At 46.1% G+C, this 23,261-nt stretch overlaps 1 protein-coding gene across 1 annotated transcript in view; it reads left to right on the forward strand.

The window, feature by feature from the left end:
* Positions 1-14,890: 14,890 nt before the first annotated feature.
* XYLT1 (xylosyltransferase 1) overlaps positions 14,891-23,261 on the forward strand; it is a 321,898-nt gene continuing 313,527 nt past the window's right edge. The window contains exon 1 of the mRNA XM_054042319.1: positions 14,891-15,144. Within this exon, the coding sequence (XP_053898294.1) occupies positions 14,899-15,144 (246 nt within the window). The 5' untranslated portion in view covers positions 14,891-14,898. The remainder of the gene's footprint in view (positions 15,145-23,261) is intronic.

A 23,261-nucleotide genomic window follows, 5' to 3' on the forward strand; every position in this document is an offset into this window, starting at 1 on the left:
TACTTGGGGTGTGTGTGTGTGTATGTGTGTGTGTGTGGGGGGGGGAAGGATTGTAAATAACTACAGACACAAAGAAAGGGGGCCGATCATATCAGTTTGAGACCCACTGGTCTAATGTAATTTCTTTTCCCAGGAAAACTTTTCTTTTGTAGAGAATATGATATGCTGAAGAACTGACATTCGTCACTGCTGTTGTTATAAGAATGACCAAACTGGGTCAGACCAAGGCCCATCTAGTCCAGTATCCTGTCTTCTGACAGTGGCCAGTGCCAGGTGCTTCAGAGGGAGTGAATGGAACAGATAATTATCAAGTAATCCATTCCTGTCGCCCATTCCCAGCATCTAGGAAACAGATGCTAGGGACACTTCAGAGTATGGTTTTGCATCCCTGCCCATCCTGGCTAATAGCCATTGATGGACCTAGCCTCCATGAACTTATCTAATTTTATTTTTAACCTTCTTACAGTCTTGACCTTCACAACATCTTCTAGCAAAGAGTTCCACAGGTTGACTGTTATGTGAAGAAATACTTCCTTTTATTTGTTTTAAACCTGTTGCCTATTAATTTCATTTGGTGACCCCTAGTTCTTGTGTTATGAGAAGGAGTAAACAACACTTCCTTATTTACTTTCTCCACACTAGTCAAGATTTTATAGACCTCTATTATATCCCCCCTTATTTGTCTCTTTTCCAAACTGTAGAGTGCCAGTCTTACTAATCTCTCCTGTTCCATACCCTAATCATTTTTGTTGCCTTGTCTGTACCTTTTCCAATATATCTTTTTGAGATAGGGCAACCAGATCTGCCTGCAGTATTCAAGATGTGAGCGTACCACGAATTTATATAGAGGCAATATGATATTTTCTGCATTACTATCTCTCCCTTTCCTAATGATTCCCAACATTCTTTTAGCCTTTTTGACTGCTGCTGCACATTGAGTGGAAGTTTTCAGAGAACTATGCACAATGACACCAAGATCTCTCTCTTTTTTTTTTTGAGTGATAACAGCTAATTTAGACCCCATCATTTTTATTTTGCATTACAGTAACACTTAGAAACTTGGGCCCTCTGGTGCTAGGTGCTGTACATGCAAATAGTACAGTATGCAAATAGTAAGGACAGTTTATCAACCAGAGTTTACATTCCTAAATAGATAAGGCAGACAAAAGAAGTACTATTATATCCATTTTACATATGGGGAACTGAGGCACATGGACAAAGTGCTTTGCCCAAGGCCTAACAGAAAGTCTGTAGCAGAGCTAGGAACTGAATCCAGATCATCATCGTTGAGTGCTCGTTCATGTCAATTCCAATCAGGTGTGTGTGTGCTGTGTGCACGACAGCCGGAAGATTTTTCCCCTAGCAGTATCTGTAGGGATGGCCTGGGTGTCCGCTGGAGTCGTGCCTTCATTGGCCCAATATAGGGCCCTGCCAACCCGATCCCCCCCTCAGTTCCTTCTTATCGTCTGTGATGGCTAGCTGGAACTCCCTGTTGCGCTTGTCGAGGAAAGAGCGTGTCAGCAGCATTCGTGTATATAATTAGTGTTAATATAGTGTTTTTTTTCCTTCGGGGGGGGGTCCCCCCTCTGTTGCTTTCCCCCAGCACCAGGTTATGCCTCAGTCTCTGGGTTTTAAACTGTGCTCAGACTGTGGCAGGTTTATACTGAAAAGTGATCCGCACACTTCGTGCTTGAAGCGTCTTGGCAAGGGGCATCTTAGAGACAGGTGCAAAATCTGTAGAAGTTTTTGCCCCAGGACTCTTAAAGACAGGGAGCAGCGCCTCTGAGTGTTGCTTATGGAGGCAGCACTTCAGCCTCGGTCAGAGCTGGGCATGGCAGATCCGGCTTTGAGTGCAGCATCCTCGGTTCTAGCACCATCCATGCGCAAGCTGGTGCCGAGGAAGCTAGAGACCCTCGGCACCGCCACGGCTCTGCCCACGGGCCCCAGATATCAGTGAGGCACCGGTCGCACTCGCTGGTGCCCCTCAAAAGGAAAAAGGCTGACAGAGGGCTCCCTGGCCAGGTCTAAAGACAGGTTGGCCAGCAAACCCACATCGGGCACCCATTTGGTGGAGATTCCATTGACTCCTGCCCCGGGACAGGTCCAATTGAGTCCCGACCCGCACCGCTCACTGGTGCACCACCACGAAGACCTACAGCTCCCCTCCATCCTGGAGGTGTTCCAGGCGGCAGCAGACCTTTTGGTGCTTATACTGCCACCCTCACCTTCTAGGTGAGAGAGATCGCCGGCACCGGTACCGGGCCCAGTGCATTCTGTGGGCAAACCGGCAATGATGTCGGACATAAGACCACCGTCCCTGTCGTATCGGCCTGCGGCACCAGTGACCCATGTGGGTGAACCATTCCGGTCCCCCAGTTGGCACCGCTCTCCGGCACCAAATGGCTCCTCTTCTCCGTGGTCATCACAGTCTGAGACCTCAGAATCGGAAGCAGAGTTGTCACGCTCTAGTAGTATCAGAAGATCCCGTTCCCACCGTGACCGACAACCCTAACTGGCACTGTGGCTGGACAATGGCAGGCTCCTCAGTGGCCCTTCTGGACACCCTGGGCCTAACACCAGAGCCAGGGCTCCAGAGCAGCATCGGTGGCCTCAGCTTCTTTCGGGCAGCCGCTTACGCCCTTTGCACCAGGCATCCCGGTGGGGACCCACCCACTGACATCAATGGTCTCAGCTCCAACAACACCTTTGATGACCACAGCACTGATTCTACCACTGGCAGAGGGGCTCCGGTTGCCACACCGCCCTCGGCACTGATCGAGGTGCCAACAGCGACATCGTTGGAGGCACAGGTCCCGACGCCAACTGCGGCACCAGCCACAGCACCGGTCCCCACACCAGCCCTGGCACTGACCACAGTGCAGCTGCTCCTTGTTTCACAGAACCCCAGGGGGACCGAGGGCAGGGAACAGGCCTCAGTATCGACCACCATTTCATCTTCCGTGGTTGCCGTATGAGGCGGTGGCAGGTTCCTCAATCGCTCCAGCCTTACAGGACACTAGGGTCCTTCAGCAGCTGCTGAGACGGGTGGCCCAGGACCTTAATATCAAAACTGAGGAGGTGGTGGAGGAGGCCGATCCGATGGTCGACATCCTCTTCCCACTGGGCCATCCTGTATCGCACTGCTGCTCATTAAAATTATCAGAGAGGCCACTAAGACTCTGTGGCAGACCCCATCCTCATCTCCGACCACGAAAAGGTACAAGCGGAGATACTTTGTTCCTTCTTGAGTATATGAGCATTTGTATACTCAGACTCCCTGGTAGAGGACGCAGCTAACCAGCGAGAGCGCTAGGGCTACCAGGGCCCTCTCCCAAGAACCGTGAGGCCAAAAAACTGGACCTCCTTGGGAGGAAAATATACTCTACGGGGGCGGGGTTGCAGCTTCATGTCGCTAACCACCAGCGCTCCTGCCTACAGATTCTCGTGATGAGTTTTCTGTGCTTATAGAGGAAGGCAAATTGATTTCCTGTGTGTCCCTGCAGGCAGCCTCGGACTTGGTGGACGCGGCCTCTCGCACCATTGCTTCAGGGGTGGCTATGAGAAGGAGTTCCTGGCTCCAGGTCTTGGGCCTACCATATGAGGTGCAGCACACAATTCAGGGTTTCCCCTTCCAGGGTCAGTCTCTGTTTTTGGAAAAGACTGATTACCATCTGCACAGCCTCAAGGACTCTCGGGCCACCCTGAAGTCCTTGATCCTCAACACGCATGCAACCCAGAGGAGGCACTTCAGGCCTCCCTACCCATGAGGAATTATCAGCTGCAGGGGAGACAGGACGTATTACATTGGACCATTGGGTGCTTCGCATGGTAGAAAGGGGATATTCACTCTAATTCTCAGCTCTCCCGCCCTTCCACCCCCCTTCCTCATCCCTCTCCAGGGACCCTTCTCATGAGCAACTCCTTATCCAGGAGGTGCACTTGCTCCTTTTGCTAGGGGCAGTGGAAAAAGTTCCTCAGTAGCACTGGGACAGGGGTTTTTATTCACGGTATTTCCTAATACTGAAAGCTAAAGGTGGTCTAAGGCCCATTCAAGACCTGCGAGAAGTCAACAAGTTCATGAAGAAACTCAAGTTCTGCATGGTCTCATTGGCGTTCATCATCCCTTCCTTGGATCCACGGGACTAGTATGACTTGAAGGACGTGTACTTTCATATAGTAATCACTCCATCCCACAGAAAATAGCTCAGGTTTGTGGTGAACAACCACTTCCAGTTCACAGTCCTCCCATTTGGCCTATCAACAACACCCCATGTATTCACCAAATGCATGGCAGTCATGGCCACATTTCTGCGCAGGCGCCAGGTACAGGTGTTTCCGTACCTTGACAACTGGCTGATCAAGGGCTGCTCCAAGCCTCTAGAGGAGGCGCATTCCACTAGAATTCCAGTCGAATTCATCATAGTGATATTAGACGAGCTGGGCCTTCTCCTAAACAGGGGGAAGTCGACTCTATCCCCCCTTCAGCAGATAGAGTTCATAGGGATGGTTCTGGACTCGACCCAGGCTGGGGCCATGGGCGACACTATTCAGAGTCTCAGGCAGTTTCCCACCACCACAGCATGAAATTGCCTAAGACTCCTCGGACACATGACCGTATGTACCTACGTGGTGCAACATGCCAGGCTCAGGCTATGGCCACTCCAGTCGTGGCTAGTCTCGGTGTATTGGCCAGTTCGAGACAGGTTGGACAAGGTAGTGACTCTGCCTCACCTGGTCCTCTACTCCCTTCTGTGGTGGCTCAACCCACAGGTGGTGTATGCAAGGGTTCCCTTTGCCAACCCCCAGTCAACTCTCTCATTGGTGATGGACACATCAGACTTGGGCTGGGGAGCTCATTTAGGAGACCTCAGGACACAAGGCCTCTGGTCTCAGGTGGATCTGGCTCTCCACATCAATGTCAGAGAGCTGAGAGCAGTGCGCCTGACGTGTCAGACTTTCTGAGCCCACCTAACAGGGAGTTGTGTATCAGTTATGATATAAAACGTCGCCATGGTGTTGTCTATCAACAAACGGGGGTGCATGCTCCTCTCCTCTGTGCCAGGAAGCCCTCATGCTGTGGGACTTCTGTGTAGAGCATTCGATTCATTTCCAAGCATCATACCTCCCTGGAGTGCAGAACGAGTTGGCGGACTACCTTAGCAGGTCGTTCCATGGCCACTAGTGGTCCCTACACCCGGATGTTATGGAATTCATCTTCCAATAGTGGGGGTTTCCCCAGATAGACCTGTTCGCCACGCGACGCAACAGGAAGGGCCAGCTGTTTTGCTCCTTCTGCAACCACAGTCCGGGCTCCTTAGCGGACACGTTCCTCTTCCCGTGGGGAGACTATCTTCTTTACATGTTCCTGCCCATTCACAAGGTACTACTCAAAATAAGAAGGGAACAAGCTTCGATGATAGTAGTAGCTCCAGCCGCCTGGCCCCACCAACACTGGTACACATTGCTCCTGGAAATGTCCGTGGAAGCCCCAGTCACCTTGCCGCTCTTCCCGGACTTAATAACTGAGGACCACGGATGTCTTCAGCACCCAAACCTCGAGTCATTGCACCTCACAGTGTGAAAGCTCCATGGCTGAATCTGATGGAGCATGCTTGCTCGGACCAGGTTAAACAAGTCCTCCTTGGCAATAGGAAACCCTTCAACAGGACGACCTACCTTGCCAAATGGAAGCGATTTTTCAATCTGGGCGGCACAGTATCATTTATCTCTGACACTCGCCACTATCCCCCTTATATTGGATTACCTCCTCCATCTCAAGCAGCCAGGTCTGTCCATGTCATCAATAAGGGTTCACCTGGCTGCCATTTCAGCCTTCCATCCAGGTACCACTGGCTGGTTGGTCTTTGCCAACCCTATGGTCAGTCGTTTTCTGAATGGTCTCAACAAGCTATATCCACAGGTCAGGCAACCAATCCCGGCTTGGGACCTCAACCTGGTCCTTTCCAAACTGATGGGTCCACCCTTTGAACCACTGGCGATGTGTTCTCTGCTCTGTCTCTCATACAAGGTGACACTTCTGGTAGTGATAATCTCAGTCAGGAGGGTGTCTGAGCGTAAGGCTTTAACATCAGAGCCTCCATACTGCACCATGTTCTATAAGGACAAGGTGCAGCTCAGACCTCACCCGGCTTTCCTCTCGAAGGTTGTCTCCCAATTTCACATTAACCAAGACACCTTTCTCACAGTATTCTATCCTAAGCCGCACTCGAATGGCAGGGAGCAGAGGCTTCACTCATTGGATGTCCGCAGAACCCTAGGCTTCTACATTGAGAGAACAAAGCTGTTCCTAAAGTCTGTCCAGTTATTCATGGCAGTGGCGGACAGACTGAAAGGTCTACCTGTCCCTTCTCAATGGATTTCTTCATGGATCACATCCTGCATCCGTGAGTGCTACAAGCTCGTGGGGTGCCCGCTCCTCTGATCATTGCGCACTCCACCAGGGCTTAGGCCTCTTCAACGATGTTCCTGGCGCAGATTCCCACCCAGGAAATATGCAGAGTGGTGACGTGGTCTTCCATACACACTTTCACCACGAACTACGTGATTACCCAGCAGGCCAGAGCTGATGCGGCTTTTGGTAGAGTGGTGCTCCAATCAGTAGACAATTCCAACCTTGCCTCCTGAACTTGGGCTTGGGAGTCATCTGATTGGAACTGACATGAACAAGCACTCAAAGAAAAAAAAAAACAGTTACTCACCTTCTCCTAACTGTTGTCCTTCAAGATGTGTTGTTCATGTCCATTCCAAACCCCACCCTCCTACCCTGCTGTTGGAGTAGCCGGCAAAAAGGAACTGGGTTGGGGTGGGGTGTCGGGTCGGCAGGGTCCTATATTGGGTGCCATGAAAGCGCGACTCCAGGGGGTGCCCAGGATGACCCTACAGATACTGCTAGGGGAAAAATCTTCCAGTTGTCATGCACGCAGCACATGCACACCTGATTGGAAAGGACATGAACAACACATCTCGAAGAACAACAGTTACAAGAAGATGAGTAACTATTTTTTCTGAGTCCCAGTCCGGTGCCTTAACCACAACATATAGAAAATCATCTTGATTCACCAGGCAATATTAAGGAAATATTAGTGCTTTATCCCGTCACACAGCAATCACTCCCAAATAGTAGCTCACCAGTTAAAACAAAATTTCTCAAGGGAAATTGGTCTCTTTCAAGTCTTATCCGTTCCTTTGTTAATAATAGTATTAAGATGTGCAAGGTTTTCATGTAGACACATGGGTATACAAACTTGCTAAGTACCATAGAAGATTAATCCAGCTTCAGATATAACTCCTTATACAGAACTTGCCATAATGTATCTGAAGTCTAAATCATTTGATGCGATGGGGAGGAAATTGTTCTTATGATAAATGCAATTCTTTACTCTGAAATAATAATCTTAGTTTTTTACTAACTATAAAATGAGCGTCAAAACCATCCATGAGTCATTCTGTGAGTTGGAGTTCAGCAAGACCTATAGTGCTTGTTCACCAGATGGGAAATAAGCTCTTCAAAGCAAAGGATATTATTTATTTCTCTTGTTCTAAATTTTCTGTATTTCCTAGGACAGAAACAGATTACCAGATTCAGTTTTAGGCTAAGACTGGACTGCTTCCAAGAAGTGTGTTTACAGCAAGAAAGCTAACTCGAGTTAGCTGTTATCTTGCTGTAGAAACGCACTTATTTTTGGCAATGCATAACTCTCAATCATTTGGCAAACCTAGTAATACCTTGTGTGTTCTTCACCAGATGTGAATAGTTTCATGTGAACATGAGCAACATTAGAAATCTTCAGTGAGGATGACACGCTTCTCCCAGACATCAGAAGAGTAGCCACATTAAAGTTTTCTGTGATGCTCCAAAGCTCACTCCAAAACGGTCATAGCTAAGATGTATGCTGAATAACAAAGTACACTTGAAAGGGAGAATCTCTTACACCTTTCATAACATGATTTTGAAATTTAGTTTGTTCCTCTCTGAGATTTGCAAAATCAATTTTTGTCCTTTTTCTTGTAGTGGTAGCTAATGTATCTTTCTCTTGTTTCTCAAGGAACAGATCCCTGCCAAGTTTACTTCCTAGTTTATCAGTATCATTAATATATCAGAAGAATTTTAGTTAGCTAAATTGTACTCCCTCAGATTGCTAGTTGGCTGTCTCTATAGCAACAGAACAAAAATATTAGTAGCTGTTAGTGGTTCAGTCACTGGTGACAGGGTGATGGGTTTTTAAAATTAGTACCTGCCTAGGGTATGTCTACATTACAACAGTACAGGTATGGCACTGCAGCTGTGCCACTGTAGTCTGTAATATAGAAACGTCCCACAGCAACAGAAGGGGTCTTTCTGACAGTCTGGCTAATTCACCTCTCTAATAGGTGGTTGCTAGCGGGATTGAAGAATTCTTCCATTGACCTAATTGAGTCTACAGTGGTGGTTAGGTCAACCTAACTACATTGCACAGGGCATGAAATACACATATATCACTATGGATCTGCAGAAGGCCAAAGACTTTGGTGCTGAGGTTCTGGGCTTCCGAGAAAGCTCTGGTCTTACTCCATAGTAAAGTTGGTCCAGTGGAGTCCTACTATGCTGGACTCCCCCAGAAATCCCTGTTAAGTGAGGGATCTCACCTGAGTGCCACTGAGCCCCCTGACCCACCAGCCTGGGCTCCCTTTACACTGTACTGCTGTGACCAGCCTGCCACTCCCTCTCCCAGGCTCCAGCACATATACAGGTAGGGACACACCCAGCTGCACTACACACACATGCTGTCATGAGCTCTGCAGGGGGAGGCTACAGCTAAGGAACTGCCCAGCTACTCAAGTGCACAAACTCCTCGGGAGTGTAAATCCAAAATTATTCCGTCTTGCACTGCACAGTGATCTGTACAGAGTAAGCGCATGAAATTCACCCCCCCTCTCAATGTGGAGAAGGATATGAAACAGCTTTCTGCCCCAAGTTATGAGTCCCACACACTGGTTTTAGACAAAGCAAAAATAAGTTTAACTACAAAAGATTTTAAGTGATTATAAGGAATAGCAAACAGATCAAAGCAGATTACCTAGCAAACAAACAAAACATGCTAACTAAGCTTAATATACTAAAGAAATTGGATATCATTAGCAAATTCTCACTTAAATGACGATTCAAGCAGGCTGTAGCCATTAAGGGGCCAGCTGCACTTGCTTACAGCTTAAAAACCCCAGGTATTCCTTTCACACCCTAAAAATCCTTTTAGCCTGGGTCTATCACTCCCCCCCCACCCCAGTTCAGTCTGTGTTCCTCAGGTGTTTCCAAGAGTCTCTTTGAGGCGGGGAGTCAGTGAAGATCCACAATGATGTTGCTCCCCTGGCTTAAGTAGCTTTTGAATAGGGTGGGAACCCTTTGTCTCTAAACTTGGTTCTCACACCAGTCAGTGGAAAAACATTGGTATTCCAAGATGGAGTCCAGTACCAGGTGACCTGGTTACATGTCCCTGTAGTGCCACAGTATCCATTGCTTGGAGGCCGTTTGTAGCATCCTCAAGAAGGCTCTCCAGTGGGAGATAAACTTCTAATGCCTATTGTTTTCCCTAATGGTTCATTAACTCGAATGGGCCCTTCCCAGCCAGCCATCTAGACTGAGCGTCTTTTGCCTAATGGGTGTTCCCCAGGTGTAAACACATTTGTAATACAGATATATAGTTAATATTCCTAATTTCAGATACATGAATATAAACAGGATAATCATTTTCAGTAAATCATAACCTTTCCAATGATATTTCACATGACTTATCTTGCATAAACTACATCAGAATTATGCCATAATCACATCATAATAATATCACTGTGAAGAATATGGGGTGCAGTATCACACCTAACATGACAGGAGATTGTATTATCTTCTCTGAGCTTCCTGGGGCTATTAGGAGGCATGATATGTATATCATCGCTGGTCTAGCTATGCCTACTGACTTCTCCCTCCCTGGGCTTGCAGAGAGCCTTCCATGGATGCTGGGGAAGGGGAGGATGTTGTCAGAGATGCAGCTGGACATCCCCTCCTCTGCCTCCTTCCACAAAGGAGGGAAGAGAGGTGGGAGGGATAGTTCAGTGGTTTGAGCATTGGCCTGCTAAACCCAGGGTTGTGAGTTCAATCCTTGAGGGGGCCACTTAGGGATCTAGGGCAAAATCAGTACTTGGTCCTGCTAGTGAAGGCAGGGGGCTGGACTCACTGACCTTTCAAGGTCTCTTCCAGCTCTAGGAGATAGGATATCTCCAATAATTTAATTTTTTAATTTTAAGAGATACACATGCTGATGATCCCCTCTATGCATGGCTCTTCACTGTGTGTTCTTCTTAGCATATGGATAAGGTGCCTCAGGGGGCATGTGACCAGGATTCATCACTGAATTTGATCTGCTGGTTGGATTGTTAGCTTCGCCGACCTTGGCCAGGTACTGATGGGGAGTGCGATGTGAACACTGATCCTTGCCCCACAGTGTGTGTTTAGGCCCATTGATATCTATGGCTATGTCAGGGTTTCTCAAACTTCATTGTACTATGACCCCATTTCTAACAACAAAAATTACTACATGACCCCAGGAAGGGGGTCCAAATCCCAAGCCCTGCCATGCTGGGGGGAGGGGTGTGTGCAAAGCCAAAGCCAGAGCCCTGCTGACATGGGGGAGGGGGGCAAAGCCAAAGCTTGAGGGCTTCAGCCCTGGGCAGGGGAGGTGGGGAGGGCTGTAACTTGAGCCCCAGTGCCCAGGGCTGAAGCCTGAGCCCCGCCTTAGAAAATCAGCCCCTAAAATCTAGAGGACATTCTCCATTAGGTATAACAATTTTAAGGTACCATGGATCAAATTTTGAGTATAATTACTTTGTAGTGTCCCTTATATAAAGAAGCAGCATCACACACTGTTAAATGTTTTCTGGCTTTCCATGGTTTTATCATTGCATATCATGACCTTCACTGGTGAGCTTGTCAGCCAGAGATTAACAAGAAGATATCTCCTTCTATGCAGTTTCATGCAGAGCTGTGGCAGGGTACTGGATAAAATAAAATTAAAATGAGTAGTATCTCTGGGAGCTGAAACCAAAAAAAAAAGGAAAATGCCTTTAAGAGGCTATGTGAGACTTCTTGGGGGCAGGGAAGCAGCTGAGCCACTGTTAATCTGAAGGGATTTATAAAACTGAGAGTAAAGGCGCTTCTGTTAAAAATCTCACTGGTAATATGGAGCTTCCAAGGAAGATCTTGAGGCAAGCAACGAAGGCACAGAAAATCCTGTTGCTGTTAAATGAAGTCAGGAGATAATCCCTCTGAAACTTACATGCACACATTAAATATCCTCTTTTTAATTATTTTGCAGTTTTTTAACGAGCAAATTACATAAATGTACACTGCATTTAAACACTGAATATCTGTGCACACAGAGTATCTAAAGTTTGCTTCTTTCACAGCAATTTTACATTAGTGTGACAATAATGACTTTAATGGAATTACTCCAATTTTACATAGGGCTAAGTGAGATCAGAATCTGGCTCTTAGCCCTATAAACATTTCAAAAGTGATTAGTGATTTTGAGTGCCTCTGTGTTTGGGTGCCCATCAAGAGATGCATTAAAGGAGTCTGTTTAGAAAGTACTGAGCACCTGCCCTCTGAAAACCAAACTGCTTTAAAGGCGTTACGATGTGCACCCAAAAATTGAGACCCTCAAAAACATTAGTTAATCTTGAAAATTTAGGCCTTAATATTTACTGACCAACTGACATAACTGTATATTAGAGCTTGTTTAGTAACTGTAAAATCTGTTAAAACATATCTTTAATATCATGAAATATAGGCCCTTTTCTGATTAGGGACAATTGGCCTGATCCTCAGTTGGTGTAAATAGATGTAAGTCTCTTAGGAACTATGTCTATTCACACCAGCTATTCTAATGTGATCCAATAACATTTTGCCTTCAAAGAAAGCAGCATGGAGCAAACCTTGAGAGCTATCTTGCCTGGAGATGACATATTATGTACAAACTCTGCATTCTGAATAGCTGGTAAGCTTGAGTGCCACTTAAAATAAGCCAAACACACTTGGAACAATATCCTATTTGAAAGAGTGGGTGCCTGTTTTGGGGCCTGATTCTGATCTCTACTGTTAAAGGAGTACTACTTGCACTGAAGTCAATGGACTTCATCAGTATAAAACAATGTGAATTCAAAACCAAGCCCTTTTTAATGTTTATTTTGTAGTATCAGAGCAAGGCCATCAGCCCTTTGTGTATGGAATTATTTCTTGTTTCTTTTTCTTGAGGCTAACATTAGTCACAGGAGACTCAAAACTATGTTGATCTGTGAAAAATAAGATTACTCATTCTTAGAACCTGTATTGCTCCACTTCTTTTGCTAGATGTTATTGTACTTTTAGATATATCAACTCATTCCGATGCTGAGATTATGGATGTAAAGGAGAGTAATCAAAGATTTAAAAGCATTATATTTCTAGTTATTCGCAATTTTGGGGAAACAATGTATTCTGCAATTCTTTGTCCTACTTATCCCTCACCTAGCCCACTCCTCTGCCCTCTTAACACCTCCTCCACACTACCTTATTGAAAGTAAGTGTTAGTGTCTCTGAGCCATGCATTGTATTCCATTAAAACAAAACATCACCCTTTGGATCATACTCCATAATTTGTGGTTTGTCAGGAAAAAAATAAATAAGAAAAAAAGTGGCAAGATTTTTCAGGCTCTATTCAACTATCATTTAAAAAAGACATTACACGGTGTGAAAAAGCCCTCATATATTTGGTTTATGGTTTGAAATGTGAATTTAGCGCCTAAAGGCTGGGATTGGAATTAAGATAGGAACATTGTGCAGATTAACAAAACTCTTTTCTACAATCGTCAGACGATCCCATTATATGTTTAAGATTAGAAGACTGGTAACCCTGGGGAGGAAAAGAAGGAATTAAAGTAATTCACTAAGTGACTAGGAAACACTGACATTTCATGAGAAGCTGGGAAGATGGTCCTACTCCTCTTGACCCTATCAGGCAAAGTGCTGAGCCTTGTCAACAGGCAGGGTAGGGGTTCAGTAGTTTGCAGAATCAAATCCTTTAAGAGTCAGGAGGTTGGATCTGCTTTTACTTCTTAATCTCCCTTCTAATGGTTTTTTAAGGAGCAAAAACCCTGCTTGTTCCAGAAAAGTTTGAAAACTTATTTGCTCCTGAGACCTAACCCTTTATACACTTATGCATGTGTGTAGTCCCATTGAAAAGTTATGTACCTGGGTAAGTATTTGCAAGGTTGGAGCAATGAATCACTTCTTTAGAGCAGTTATCAGAGGTATGGAAATCAGAGTAGTTAGCAGGTGTCAGGACCTTTCAGGTTAAAGCCACAACTGGGGCTATTTTGAAATCTATTTTTCTAAATTACAGTTTACACCTTTCCAAAAACTATGCTGTGGTTATCTGGTGGGTAAGGTAAGGAGTGGATGAGGAGTTGCTGATTTTCCTTGAAAATCTGATTATAAGAATTCAGTCTCAGAGTTGGGACTATTTCAGGGATGGAGGGGAAGAGATTTAAATTCTCATGAGGCTGCTTTCACTTTTACACACATTTCATATCTGTAGTCTCACCTGCAGATGACATTTTTAAAAAGGCTGGTTTGTGTTTAGTTTCAACTGCAGCCCTATAAAAATAAAATGGTCCAGTCAAGCCAGTGCCCAGGCCAACTGGCAACGCTCAATGAGAGCTGTCTAAAGTACACAGGCATTGCAAAGAAAAGCATCCAGCCATGCCCTAACGCCATGCTAATTCAGTGTCCATGGGTCATGCTGCACTTTAGCCAGGGTTAAAATAATCCCTGAAGCACTGACAGCGGGGTGAGGAGAGGCATTTTTAACATACCTGACTCCAGCAGCACTAGCCCTGAACCATTTCCAACCAGCCACTGGCAGGGCCTTTAGCAAGAGACTAAAACTGCCCCACGGGTTAAGAATCCAGAGAAACCAGCATGGTGGGGACAGGAAGGTCTCCAACCCCTGCCCATGACTTGATGTGTAGGAGAGGGGGGTAGTTCCCCACTCACTGCACGAAGAAGGGGAGGGGACTGCGCTGCATAGAGTGCAGCACGCAGCCTTCAACCCTGCCTGCCCCTTCGGCCTCCTCCTTCCCCCTCCCTGCTGACCATGGCCCGGGCTCTGCCCTTCAGCTGCCGCCCTCAGCGCCCGCCCTGCACAAACAGGCACCTGCCTCCCGAGCCCCCGCCTGCCCCACTCGCCCCCGGCCCCCAGCCGGGCCGGGCTCTCCCGCCCCGCCGCCCGCCTCTGCTGCCCCCAACCTCCCGCCGAGCCGGGCGCCCTGCCCGCGCGTTTGGCCCCACGGCAGCGCCCAGCCCCATCCTGCCCCCCGGCGGGGTCCGGCGGGAAAGCCGCAGCCGCCTTCCCTCGGCAGATGGCAGTCACGGCTCGCTGCGCGCCGCGCGGGCTGCCAGGCTCCGCGCCCCGCCGGGCTCGGCGCTGCCTACTGGCGGAGGGGCGGGTGCCCTGCGGGTGCGGGTGGATCCGCGGGAGCGTGGGGTTGGGCGCGGGGCGGGGAGCATCCCCCGGGATGGAGCTGCCCGGTGCCAGCAGCGCTTGGCTGCAGACAGACCCTGCTCCTCCTCCATCTCCCCCGCCTCCGCCTCCCTCCCCGCCCCAGCCCCCTCGGCTGCTGCGGGCCAGGGGCTGCCACATCGCCCGGCCTCCCCAGTTCCCTCGCCCTCCCCAGCCCACCCCCCCCCCCCCCCGTCCGCCTTCTCCCTCCCCCCACCCTCGCTGCTGACGTCTGGCTCTGCCCGTCTGAAAACTCCGCGCCGCGGCGGATGCGGCGGCTTTCAGGGGCTCGGCAGCGGCAGCCGCGGCGAAGATGGTGGCGGCTCCGTGCGCTCGCAGGCTGGCCCGGCGCTCGCACTCGGCGCTCATCGCGGCGCTCACCGTGCTGCTCCTGCAGACCCTGGTGGTGTGGAATTTCAGCAGCCTGGACTCCGGCGAGGAGCAGCGGGCCGGCGGCGGCCGGGAGAAGCGGGACCGGGGCGGCGGCGCCGGTGAGAGCAGCGACCACCGGGCGCATCAGCACCGCAGAGGACCTGCTGCATTCCACAGCAAGGCGCTGGTAGGTGCTGCCGCCCCCCCCCCCCCGACCTCCATTCGCAGCCCGCCCCAACCCTGGCACCGGGGGGACCCGAAGGCTGCAGCGCGCCCCGGTCCCTCTCCCCCCCCACTTTGCACTTGGCCAGCTCGGCGGCGGCCGTGTAATTAATCGACTCTTCTCAGCAGGGTCGGGTTGGCCCCTTGCAAGTCTGCAGCTTCTTGCGTCTGCGTCGGGGGGAGGGGGCGATATGCATTTCCAGAACCCCAGGGCTTGGACCGGGGGAGATGGGGGGGGGGGGGGGAGAGAAAATCTGCTGGTGGCTTTTAAAGTGCAGTCGGGAGAGAAAGGCAAGAAGTTCTGCGGATGGGCGCCGGGTGGTTTTCGTGATCAGTGCATGCGCTGTAAGTGCCGTTAGAAGGCACGGGCAGGTAATTGATTGAAAAAGATCCAGCCTGGAGCCGCTCTGAAAACTTTGAAAGACACTGCTCCGCTGCTGGAGTCATCGCTTTAACCGTGGCAATTGGGGTGGGAGGTGGGGGTCCTGCAAATAGAGTGACCAGATGTCCCGATTTTATAGGGACAGTCCCGATTTTGGGGGCTTTTTCTTATATAGGCTCCTATTACCCCCCCACCCCCTGTCCTGATTTTTTACAGTTGCTATCTGGTCACCCTACCTGCAAAGTTAGAACGGAATGGGATCGATGTGTTGTAATTTCTCCGCTGGCCAGCAAGGCTCCCACCCCCAACCTTTGGAAGTAGCCGTGCTTGAGATGGCACGATCTAGGCACAGAAAACCTCCTTGGCGCTAACCAGTGCTGGGGTTGTTCAGAACAAGTCCGTGGAGGTGCATATTATTTATACATCATCACAGTGACGTATTTGTTTTAAACATTCCCTCCCTCCCCCCATCTACACCCTGCATGCCTGCAAATCTGCTTTCTAAGGATTTCAGTCGTGGGAATGGGACTGTGCTTGTTGATTGGGCATCGTTTCATGTTCATGAGGGTTCTTGCGCGCTGGCTGGGCGCTGCTGTGGGAATGGCTTGTTGTACTCATAGGCTTGTCACTCACGTTTCCTGTGGTGTGAAAGTGACAAAGGAGCAGACAGCGCTGCAGCGGCGTTTTCTACTCCCCTGGCTGCTGGCAGCAGGAGACAGACCTACTAGACTCCGCTTTCCCATCATGTCACTCCTCTCTAGGAAAGGAGACTGTAACATTTTAACCCCCCCCCCCCTTCTCCCCGCAGGCTTGCTTCTCTCCACCTCAAATCTTGACTCTGCTCTTGCTCTTCACTCTAGAGCCCTTCACCTTGGAGTGCAGCTTTCCTATCCTAGGGAAGAAAGTGATGTAGCTATTGAGTGTCTCTCTCCTCTTAGGGACTGAACCAGGCTCACAAGTATTCTCCCCAAAGAAAGTGAACAAACAGCAGGGGACCTAGTTATAAAACAGCAACAAAGGAAAATGCTTTAATGGGATCCTCTATTATTAGAAGTCCTCTTTTGAGACTTAATTATATTTTGAAATGCATCATTTTCTGAATCTTCCAAACCTCAGCCTGGTGTAGTTATCTCACTGATACATTCTTAAGGCCTTTACTATGCTGCTTTTTTGCATCTGAAAAACATACTGACACTATGGAGGGGGGGAGGGATAGCTCAGTGGTTTGAGCATTGGCCTGCTAAACCCAGGGTTGTGAGTTCAATCCTTGAGGGGGCCACTTAGGGATCTGGGGCAAAATCAGTACTTGGTCCTGCTAGTGAAGGCAGGGGGCTGGACTCGATGACCTGTCAAGGTCCCTTCCAGTTCTAGGAGATGGGATATCTCCATTATATATTTTTTTTTTTTTTATTTATTCTTGATTGCACAACTGTATCAGGTACAGCAGGCAACCAGTGGTGAAATTTAATGCAATAATTTATTAGCCCACTAAGAATTAAATTCTTTATTTTTTGCATACTCTCTAATGTCTATTTAAATTGCTTGAGCCTGGAACCACTGCATTTTCACAAAAGTAATTAGAAATTAAAAAAGTTATATTTCTGAATTGCAAACAGGCATGCAGTGGTATAGGTTTCCAAAGAAATGAATATGAAGCCCAAAATGTATTTCATTATGTATAAATGGTATTTAGTTTTCTGTAGTTCAAGAGAAGCTTCCTTTGTTTATGAGCTTTGCTTTAATAGACTTCTATATAAATCTGATTTAGGGAAGTTTTGCGTTGTCCCTTTTCAGATATGCACATTCTCTTTGTATCTATTTCTATCTCTGTATACATCATAAGAGAGAAAGCAGGAGTCTAGGGTTAGCTATGTCTTGTCTTCATAGATGACTGTGGGTGTCCCAACCACAAGTATGTTTTATGAAATCATCCCCTGTAATAAGAATAGATTAATGTTCTGTTGCTAAAATTCAGGGACGGTCTTCTGGAAGATTGCATGCACTGTACCAGTGTGTGTGTGGAGCTTTTTTCAGCTTCCAAATAAAAGAATCTAAAATTCCTGCTTACTAAAATTAGCTTTTCTCTTGCTTTATTTTTACACAGTCCTCTCACTTTAATGACTTGTGTTCTGAAATTTTACATGTCAGACTTTACCATCTTTCTCCTAGTATTCTGCCCTGTACTCTTTTTCCATTTATATCGCTGTTTTCAGACCTCCTTTTTTCTCAAGCTGTTTCTCCCATCCCTCCAGTCTTGTATTTAGTTGTTGTCACATCAGGATTTATTTATTAAAGCACAGTCACAGCTGTGACTTCTTTCAGGCCCAGGAGTCAACCTGAAACAAGTTTGCACCTATGTGCCCCTAGTATAACCAAAGGAAGGGGACAGGCTCATCCTGCGGTCCTGTGGAGAAAATGCCTGTTATGAGCTCTGAACTGCAAGGGGCCATAAGACCATCATGTACTGGAACATGAAAGAATAAGACTGTGAAGCCTATGAAAAAGCTCACAAGGTTTTCTTGAAAATACAGCATTATGAACTGCCCATACAGCTTTGCTACTAAAAGTGAAGAAGATAATGTGGTGTCACTCAAAATGCTGATGTTGTACAAAGTCCTGAAATATTGGCTGTGTGATGCTCACAGTATTAAAACAGATATTTCAGTGCTTCTTACATCATTTGTGGATATGCATATTTAGAATAATATTTTTATGCTGATGATTAGCAGTCATTCCTTTATACGTTTGCTTTCGTTAAAGACGTAAATACTGAGTGATCCGGCTCTTTTTGAATCATGGTTTAGATAACCTGCTGTGTAAACACGTTCTATGAACTTATTATCCCTACACTTGCTACGGCCTGGTCTACTCTTAAAAATTAGATCGACCGAACTACATGGCAGAGCTGTGAAAAATTTTGTATCTTGGCCACCGTAGTTAGCTCAACCTAACCCTTAGTGTAGACGCAGCTAGGTTAATAGAAAAATTCTTCTGTCGACCTACTTACCTCCTCTCTGAGATGGAAAAACCCCTTCTGTTGATGTAGGAGGTGTCTACACTACAGTGACACAGATGCTGCTGTGCTGGTCTAGCATAGACAAACCCTAAGTAACCAGTGGGTGTCCCACTGAGCCATGCCACAGTATCTTAAATATGAAACAAACAGTAATGTTGTATAAACAATATACACATGCGGTGTGGGGATAGATGATTTGGCAACACTTGTGGCTTTGCTTAAACTGCACCCCTCAGAGTGGTGACCATCTTTACACTTACTTCATCAGCAGTATACACACCCACTAAGCATCCATTTGATGACTAAAACATGTGCTTGATGGACCACAAATTGGATTTTTTGCAAATTTCTGGTAGAAATCAAACTAAGTATGAAAGATAAAGAGCTCTATTTAATATTCTGTCAACCCCTTTCAAGTTGGTAGGCTAAATTCGCAAACTACTGACCTACAACTGTCTTTTCCACAGATACATTGTTCATCTCAGTGACATGCACATGACTGTCTTTATATTTAGGGGTGCACATTTGCTTATGTCAGATATGAAATATTAGCAAGAATTTTTTAGGAACATAGGACCTGTTTCTGATCCACACGGTATATAGGGATTAGCCCTATTAAGCTTTCTGGATCCCCAGAGACTACAAGCGACCGCTGGGCAGACCGAAAATGTGCTGGGCTGATCCCATGACAAAACTCTTTGGCCAGAAATGGAAAGAACCTACTTGTAATAAAATAGAATGGTGCGGCGTCAACTTGCGTTCATGGAGGGACAGACAAGGACAAGCCGAGAAAGGTGAAGGTCAATGGAGTTACACCAGTATTAAAATCTGTGTAGGAGAAAACTCCGGCCCATAATTTCTGGTGGTCTGTTTTTATTTTAAAACACAATTTATATACTTCCTGAGCTGGTTTAGGTTTTCCTTTTTCAGCCTAAATTTCCCATAGTTTGCATTTATCAAATTTATCAAATTTGTTATAGGATATTTTCAAAAGTTGGCTGGCCTGAGTTACAGTAGCTCCATTATACCCAAACAACTCTAGGGCTTAACCATTTCAATAAGATTTTGACACAAAGTACTATATTGAAAGTACTATATATCCTCTCCGTTTATTTTTTTTTTTCAGTTTAATCATAAGAGCACAGAATGCAGTTTGTTCTAGACTATTTTTACTATTCATTCAGTCTGTTAACTGGACACTAGTGTTAAAATACTCATTGATGTGCCCAAAGGGAAGAACTGAATGTCTCCATCTGTGTGAAATAGTGGATACGTTGATCACTTTTCCTCCCTCCAGGAGAGACCATAATCATATTAAAAATATCTCTAGACTTTTTTTTTTAGCAAGAGCCACTTGTACATTAGATACAACTTATTTTCTAATGTTTGCATAGAAAATATTTTGGACATTTGCTGAAGGTGGAACTTCCAAAAGCTTTGTCCAAATATTGCCACATATGGCTAAAATCTTTATTTTTAATTTTCCCTCCTTTTTTGGCTTCTGATCAGTGTGCAGAAATATATACAAGTATTAAAGAATGACATTTATTTTATTGTACTGAATCAAACACTAAGAGGTAAATAGTGTGGGGTTTTGGTAATCTATTTCTGTAGGAAAAGAAACAATTTTTGAACCAAGTGTTTAAGGGGTATTTAGATTTATTCTAAATGCCATCAGATACATATAATAAGAAATTTCACTTGCAAAATGAAAAAAACTGCATTATAGTAAAAATGTTACCATTGTACCTGGTTATAATTAAATGCAAACTGCCAACTTGGCATAAAGAAATAATTTTGAACTGAGCTATTCTGCAAGTGAAAAAATTTATTGTGCTAGATCCCCTAGCCAGCTACAGCTGCCGTTTTCATTACTCATAAGCCAGTTTCCTGCTGTTGTTCACGTTTAATTAAATTGTATTATGGATGTCTTTAAAGAAGTGTGAATTATATCAGTAACATTGACTTAAGTGGGTACTTGTAACAATATCTTTTTTTTTTTTTTTTACATCCATTCAGGGCTATTTACAGAAGCTTTATGCGTTCAGCAAAAAAAATAAAAAATAAAATAAAAAAAAATTGATACCAAACAATAATTATGCTATTGTCTGAGAAAGGGTTGATTTTATTTAAAGGTATTTTCTTTGAAAGGCATTGCAAAAGCTTTTTGCAGGAACGGAGTAAGTGTAATGTTTATTCTTAACAGAATTTTTAAATTCAGCTTGGTAGTGGTGGTGGAAGTGTCTTGCTGGATATTCTGCATTATGAGCCTTAAGGAAGGAAAGGAATGCAAATCTCAGCTTTGGGGCTGGTGCTGATGAAATGAATGTGACGGGAACTTCTGCTATAATTTTAGTTCACACTCAGTGTTGCATGCAGTTGACATGCAGTTATGCATTGCAGTGGATGCACTCACATTACCCAGCTGTGGCCTCTTCCCCGGAACCAGTTATTGAAAGCATCTGATGTGGGCTGCATGACTTCCTTTAATGTCATGTGTCATACAGCCCCATTGGGTTTTCATTCTTGTGTATAAGATAGTAAAGTAAAAATGCCAGCACTTTGTTAATATGTCAGTGCAGTGAAATGTAACTGTTGCCTGGTGGTGTGTTATACTGTAGGATCAAAGCATGTCTTCAATCATTAGTCTGAAATGCTGTATACCATATTTAAGAAATTGTATAAGAACACACTGCTGGCAGCAGCTTTCTCCCTTCTATACTGAGGGGGATGGTGTGGGGTCTTGCTTTGAGCACCTTTGCTGATCACCTCTATAGTAGCCTGTGGGATGAGAGAGCATTTCTTAGGTAGGTAGTTTCCAAGACATTTAGGCCTCTAAGTTAATACTAACACCTTAAATGCCATACAGAAATGAACAGGCAGCCCATACACATTACTGTAGAGCACTGGTGTAATATGATCATGGTGAGATACCTTGCTTAACAAGTGAGTTGCTGCATTCTGCACCAACTTTAGTTTCTAAATGGGTTTAAAGTGTCCCCTGAAGTAGGGTGCAATGGCAGCAAGGTCCTTATCTGAGAGAAAAGACCCTCCCCCCATTTTTATCTGAGCAGGAGATGGGTATATCAAGATGCTGCTGAAAGATGGTCAGACAACAATAATTGGGAATTTACCACAGTGCCAAGTTGCAAACATGAGTTCAAAAAGACAGCCCTGTGAATTCCAGTTCTGAAATGCAGCTTTCGATACAGCTGGAGGAGAAAAGCAAAAACTACCAAAGCAATGGTTTTTCTGACTTCTTTAGGTCTAAAAGGCTTAAATGAGCTTGAATGTGACCTGCACATTTTTACGCTAAATTTCAGTCTGATGTAAATTAAGCACCAGATCATGGAATCATAGAATCCCAGGGTTGGAAGGGACTTCAGGAGGTCATCTAGTCCAATCCCCTGCTCAAAGCAGGACCAGTCCCCAACTAAATCATCCCAGCCAGGGCTTTGTCAAGCCTGACCTTAAAAACCTCTAAGGAAGGAGATTCCACCATCTCCCTAGGTAACCCATTCCAGTGCTTCACTACCCTCCTAGTGAAAAAGTTTTCCTAATATCTAACCTAAACCACCCCCACTGCAATTTGAGACCATTACACCTTGTTCTGTCATCTGGGACCACTGAGAACAGTCTAGATCCATCCTCTTTGGAACCTCCTTTCAGGTAGTTGAAAGCAGCTATCAAATCCCCCCTCATTCTTCTCTTCTGCGGACTAAACAATCCTAGTTCCCTCAGCCTCTCCTCAGAAACTCCAGCCCCCTAATCATTTTTGTTGCCCCTCGCTGGACTCTTTGCAATTTTTCCACATCCTTCTTGTAGTGTGGGGCTCAAAACTGGACACAGTACTCCAGATGAGGCCTCACCAATGTCGAATAGAGGGGAATGATCACATCCCTCGATCTGCTGGCAATGCCCCTACTTATATAGCCCAAAATGCCGTTAGCCTTCTTGGCAACAAGGGCACACTGTTGACTCATATCCAGCTTCTCGTCCACTGTAATTCCTAGGTCCTTTTCTGCAGAACTGCTGTCTAGCCATTTGGTCCCTAATCTGTAACAGTGCATGGGATTCTTCCGTGCTAAGTGCAGGACTCTGCACTTGTCCTTGTTGAACCTCATCAGATTTCTTTTGGCCCAATCCTCTAATTTGTCTAGGTCCTTCTGTATGCTATCCCTACCCTCCAGTGTATCTGCCACTCCTCCCAGTTTAGTGTCATCTGCAAACTTGCTGATGGTGCAGCATCCTCCAGATCATTAATAAAGATATTGAACAAAACTGGCTCCAGGACTGACCCTTGGGGCACTCCGCTTGATACCGGCTGCCAACTACACATGGAGCCATTTATCACTACCCGTTGAGCCCGATGATCTAGCCAGCTTTCTATCCACCTTATAGTCCATTCATCCAGCCCATACTTCTTTAACTTGCTGGCAAGAATAGTGTGGGAGACCGTATCAAAAGCCTTGCTAAAGATAAGAAATAACACATCCACTGCTTTCCCCTCATCCACAGTGCCAGTTATCTCATTATAGAAGATAATTAGGTTAGTCAGGCATGACTTGCCCTTGGTAAATCCATGCTGACTGTTCCTGATCGCTTTCCTCTTCTCTAAGTGCTTCAGAATTGATTCCTTGAGGACCCGCTCCATGATTTTTCCAGGGACTGAGGTGAGGCTGAC

This window comes from Malaclemys terrapin, chromosome 10 (genome assembly GCF_027887155.1).
Source record: "Malaclemys terrapin pileata isolate rMalTer1 chromosome 10, rMalTer1.hap1, whole genome shotgun sequence".
NCBI lineage: Eukaryota > Metazoa > Chordata > Testudines > Emydidae > Malaclemys > Malaclemys terrapin.